The sequence below is a fragment of the Acipenser ruthenus genome, unplaced genomic scaffold, assembly GCF_902713425.1.
Source record: "Acipenser ruthenus unplaced genomic scaffold, fAciRut3.2 maternal haplotype, whole genome shotgun sequence".
Classification (NCBI taxonomy): domain Eukaryota; kingdom Metazoa; phylum Chordata; class Actinopteri; order Acipenseriformes; family Acipenseridae; genus Acipenser; species Acipenser ruthenus.
The window spans coordinates 26,376-31,583 of NW_026708910.1; the positions used below are offsets into that span (position 1 = coordinate 26,376).

Genomic DNA, 5,208 nt, shown 5'->3' on the forward strand with positions numbered 1-5,208 from the left:
GGCAACACGAGCAGGTAAGTGGGTGCAGATTCGGGTTCACACCCGGCCCTGTGTTTTCTTTTCCTGGGATTTCAATACGTTTTTCCCGGGACCCTTAAAGATCCCAGAGAGGAATGCGTGTGTGTTTTTAATTTGATGATTGAACGCAGTGTGGGGGTGCTGGTCGCCCCCCGATAGCGTCGTCTTGTTTAACTGGAGGGCTGTGTTCAATTCTCGCAGGACCCCGATGTGCGTTTGTCTAAAGCGCTCGCCTTCGTCCTGAGACACGGAGCGGACGGGCTGGGACTCACCATGGGCTCGGGTGAGAGGGGAGGGGGAGAGGAGAGAGGAGAAGAGGAGGAGAGGGGGAGGTGATTGGGAGAGAGGAGGGGATGAGAGAGGGGAGGGGATGAGAGGGGGAGGTGATTGGGAGAGAGGAGATGGGAGAGGAGAGAGGGGAGGGGATGAGAGAGGAGGGGATTGGGAGAGAGGAGATGGGAGAGGAGAGAGGGGAGGGGATGAGAGAGGAGGGGATTGGGAGAGAGGAGATGGGAGAGGAGAGAGGGGAGGGGATGAGAGAGAGGAGGGGATGAGAGAGGGGAGAGGAGAGGGGGAGGGAGGGGATGAGAGAGAGAGGAGGGGATGAGAGAGGGGAGGGGATGAGAGGGGGAGGTGATTGGGAGAGAGGAGATGGGAGAGGAGAGAGGGGAGGGGATGAGAGAGGAGGGGATTGGGAGAGAGGAGATGGGAGAGGAGAGAGGGGAGGGGATGAGAGAGGAGGGGATAGGGGAGGAGAAAGAGGAGAAGGGAGGAGAGGGGAGGGGATGAGAGAGAGGAGGGGAGAGGGGAGAGGGGATGAGAGGGGATAAGAGGAGAGGGGATAAGAGAGGAGAGGGGAAAGGAGAACTAAATCTCATGATGGTGACTTCATCTCCCCCTCCCCTCAGACGGGTTCCTGTGTGTCGATGACCTCCTCGCTCACCCCCGGTTTCGCTCGTACTCATTGGACGACGTGCAGAGAGTCGTGGCGACCAATGACAAGCAGCGCTTCAAGCTCCGCCCACACCCCGAGGACGGACGACTGCAGATACGAGCCAATCAGGGGCATTCTGTGCAGGTGGAGGGGGCTTTTTTTGAAGGGGTGGGGAGGGGGGCAGATTTTAACATTCGAACACTGCGTTGTGTTCCTGTGTGTTCCTGTGTGTTCCTGTGTGTGATTGTGTGTTCCTGTGTGTGATTGTGTATTCCTGTGTGTTCCTGCGTGTGATTGTGTGTTCCTGTGTGTTGCTGTGTGTTATTGTGTGTGATTGTGTGTTCCTGTGTGTGATTGTGTATTCCTGTGTGTTCCTGTGTGTTCCTGTGTGTTGTTGTGTGTGATTGTGTGTTGTCGTGTTGTACAGCTAGACTCGCTGGCGCTGACCCCCCTGGACCCCCTCTCTCCCGACACCCCCCCCAGCGCCGTGCACGGCTCCTACCTGCGTCACTGGAGCTCCATTCGAACCCGCGGCCTGTCCAGGATGAGTCGAACCCACATCCACCTGGCGCCCGGCCTGCCCGGGGACAAGAGCGTCATCAGCGGTGAGTCCTGAGTGTGTGTGTGTGTGTGTGTGTGTGTGTGTGTGTGTGTGTGTGTGTCAGTGTGTGTGTGTCAGTGTGTGAGTGTGTTTGTGTGTGTCGGTGTGTGTGTGTGTGAGTGTGTCAGTGTGTGTGTGTGTGTGTGTGAGTGTGTTTGTGTGTGTCAGTGTGTGTGTGTGTGAGTGTGTGTGTGTGTCAGTGTGTTTGTGTGTGTCAGTGTGTGAGTGTGTGTCAGTGTCTGTGTGTGCGTGTCTGTGTGTGTAATTATCGCTTCTGTCTTCACCTCACAGGCATGAGAGGCGACTGTGATCTGGCAATATTCATAGACATGCGAGCAGCGATGCGAGGTGAGAGACACAGAGAGAGAGAGAGAGAGAGAGAGAGAGACACACACAGAGTCCTAAAGAGAGCCACAGAGACGCACACGCACACTCACACGCACACACAGACACGCACGCACGCACGCACGCACGCACGCGCACACACACACACGCGCGCGTTGGCGTGGCTGGGACGCACTGACTCTGTTTGTTTCTTGTTGTTCAGACCGGGCTGCAGTTCTTCCGCTCGGATAACGGGGTGATCCTGACCCCCCGGAGACTCGCTGGGGCTCCTGCACCCCCGATACTTCAACAGAGCCCTGAAACTGAGAGAGCCAGGTGAGAGACACACACTGACCCACACTGAGAGCCAGATGAGAGACACACACTGACACACACTGAGACACGCTGAGATACACACTGAGAGAGCCAGGTGAGAGACACACACTGAGACACGCTGAGATACACACTGAGAGAGCCAGGTGAGAGACACACACTGACACACACTGAGACACGCTGAGATACACACTGAGAGAGCCAGATGAGAGACACACACTGACACACACTGAGACACGCTGAGATACACACTGAGAGAGCCAGGTGAGAGACACACACTGAGACACGCTGAGATACACACTGAGAGAGCCAGGTGAGAGACACACACTGAGACACGCTGAGATACACACTGAGAGAGCCAGATGAGAGACACACACTGACACACACTGAGACACGCTGAGATACACACTGAGAGCCAGGTGAGAGACACACACTGAGACACACTGAGACACACACTGAGAGAGCCAGGTGAGAGACACACACTGACACACACTGAGACACGCTGAGATACACACTGAGAGAGCCAGGTGAGAGACACACACTGACACACACTGAGACACGCTGAGATACACACTGAGAGAGCCAGATGAGAGACACACACTGACACACACTGAGACACGCTGAGATACACACTGAGAGCCAGGTGAGAGACACACACTGAGACACACTGAGAGCCAGGTGAGAGACACACACTGAGACACACTGAGACACACACTGAGAGAGCCAGGTGAGAGACACACACTGACACACACTGAGACACGCTGAGATACACACTGAGAGAGCCAGGTGAGAGACACACACTGACACACACTGAGACACGCTGAGACACGCTGAGATACACACTGACAGACGACCTAAAACTGGACCTCACCTTGTCATTTCCTGTCTTCCAGCATGCGAACTTCCTTTGAATTGAAGACGCTGAGAGAGACTTCCAGTGGAAACGTTTGCCATTGAATTGACACTGAAGACACTGAGAGAGACTTCTAGTGAAACGTTTGCCATTGAATTTACACTGAAGACGCTGAGAGAGACTTCTAGTGGAAACATTTGCCATTGAATTTACACTGAAGACACTGAGAGAGACTTCTAGTGGAAACGTTTGCCACTGAATTTACACTGAAGACGCTGAGAGAGACTTCTAGTGGAAACGTTTGCCATTGAATTGACAGTGAAGACGCTGAGAGAGACTTCTAGTGGAAACGTTTGCCATTGAATTTACACTGAAGGCGCTGAGAGAGACTTCTAGTGGAAACGTTTGCCATTGAATTGACACTGAAGACGCTGAGAGAGACTTCTAGTGGAAACGTTTGCCATTGAATTGACAGTGAAGACGCTGAGAGAGACTTCTAGTGGAAACGTTTGCCATTGAATTGACAGTGAAGACGCTGAGAGAGACTTCCAGTGGAAGCGTTTGCCGTTGAATTAAAATGCTTTTTATTGATCACAGAGTTTCTTCCATTGTTACAAGCTGGTTTTCTGTTAGATCCCCCCCAGCATCAACAATATAAAAATACAACTTAAATTAAAACAGCAGTTTGGATGACTACCTTACCCTATCCCTCCCTCCCTCCCTCCTCCCTCTCTCCTCCATCCCTCTCTCCTCCATCCCTCCCTCCCTCTCTCCTCCATCCCTCCATCCTCTCCCTCTCCTCTGTCCCTCCTCCATCCCTCCTCTCTGCTCCCTCCTCCCTCCCTCTTCCGTCCTCCTCCACCCCTCCATCCCTCCTCCCTCTCTCCTCCATCCCTCCTCTCTGCTCCCTCCTCCCTCTCCTCCATCCCTCCTCTCTCCTCCCTCCTCCCTCTCTTCTGTGTACCGAAATACTGAAGTGGTGTTCAAGCATGTGGCATGCAGTGGGGTTATATGTAGTTCAGTCAGCAGAGGGTGCTATAGAGCAGTGTGTATGTGTGTGGCTCTCCTCCCCTCCCCTCCCCTCCTCACAGCGCCTCATGTCCTCCGGTGAGCTTGTGGAGCAGCTCCTGGTTCAGCCCCCTCCCCTCTCTCCCCTCCCCTCCCCTCCCCTCCCCTCCTCACAGCGCCTCATGTCCTCCGGTGAGCTTGTGGAGCAGCTCCTGGTTCAGCCCCTCCCCTCCCCTCCCCTCCCCTCCCCTCCTCACAGCGCCTCATGTCCTCCGGTGAGCTTGTGGAACAGCTCCTGGTTCAGCCCCTCCCCTCCCCTCCCTCCCCTCCCCTCCTCACAAGCGCCTCATGTCCTCCGGTGAGCTTGTGGAGCAGCTCCTGGTTCAGCCCCTCCCCTCTCTCCCCTCCCCTCCCCTCCCCTCCCCTCCCTCCTCACAGCGCCTCATGTCCTCCGGTGAGCTTGTGGAACAGCTCCTGGTTCAGCCCAGCCCCTCCCCTCCCCCTCCCCTCCCCTCCCCTCCTCACAGCGCCTCATGTCCTCCGGTGAGCTTGTGGAACAGCTCCTGGTTCAGCCCCTCGCTGGTCTCCTTGCTCCTGGTTGACATGAAGATGTAGCCCCCGATGTACTCGTGGACGATCTTGCAGTCGGCCGTCACGCAGCTGAACGCCACGTTCACGTTCCCCTCCAGCTCGATCGCCACCTGGAGCCGAGCAGAGAAGGTTACTGTGGTTACCAGGGGCTGCCATTTTTATGAAATCAGCCATTCAGCAGACGCTTTTATCCAAAGCGGCTCACAGAGACTAGGGGGGTGAACTCTGCTTCATCAACAACTGCTGCTGCTGCTGCTGCAGAGTCACTTCCAATAGGAGCTCGTTTGTTTGACGTCTCATCCGAAGGACGGATCACAAGGAGGTGAAGCGACTCGCTCAGGGTCACACAGACACACGCATACGCACACGCACACACACACACACACACACACACAGGGAGTCAGCGGCTGCTGCAGAGTCACTTCCTATAGGAGCTCGTTTGTTTTACGTCTCATCTGAAGGACGGAGCACAAGGAGGTGAAGCGACTCGCTCAGGGTCACACAGACACACGCATACGCACACGCACACACACACACACACACACA

At 55.3% G+C, this 5,208-nt stretch overlaps 1 protein-coding gene across 1 annotated transcript; it reads left to right on the forward strand.

Moving 5' to 3' along the window:
• Positions 1–291: 291 nt before the first annotated feature.
• LOC131736714 (tRNA 2'-phosphotransferase 1-like) lies at positions 292–2,217 on the forward strand. The gene is made up of 5 exons (XM_059021949.1): positions 292–301; positions 927–1,120; positions 1,380–1,557; positions 1,845–1,867; positions 2,101–2,217. Exons 1-5 carry the CDS (start codon positions 292–294, stop codon positions 2,215–2,217), a joined length of 522 nt encoding a protein of 173 aa, XP_058877932.1.
• Positions 2,218–5,208: the final 2,991 nt, after the last annotated feature.

Bases quoted from the DNA above. Each gene is read 5' to 3' on its own strand.
- LOC131736714 (XM_059021949.1), top strand. The intron at 1,558-1,844 runs GTGAGTCCTGAG...TTCACCTCACAG, and splicing joins GGACAAGAGCGTCATCAGCG to GCATGAGAGGCGACTGTGAT. The intron at 1,868-2,100 runs GCAATATTCATA...CTTGTTGTTCAG, and splicing joins TGAGAGGCGACTGTGATCTG to ACCGGGCTGCAGTTCTTCCG.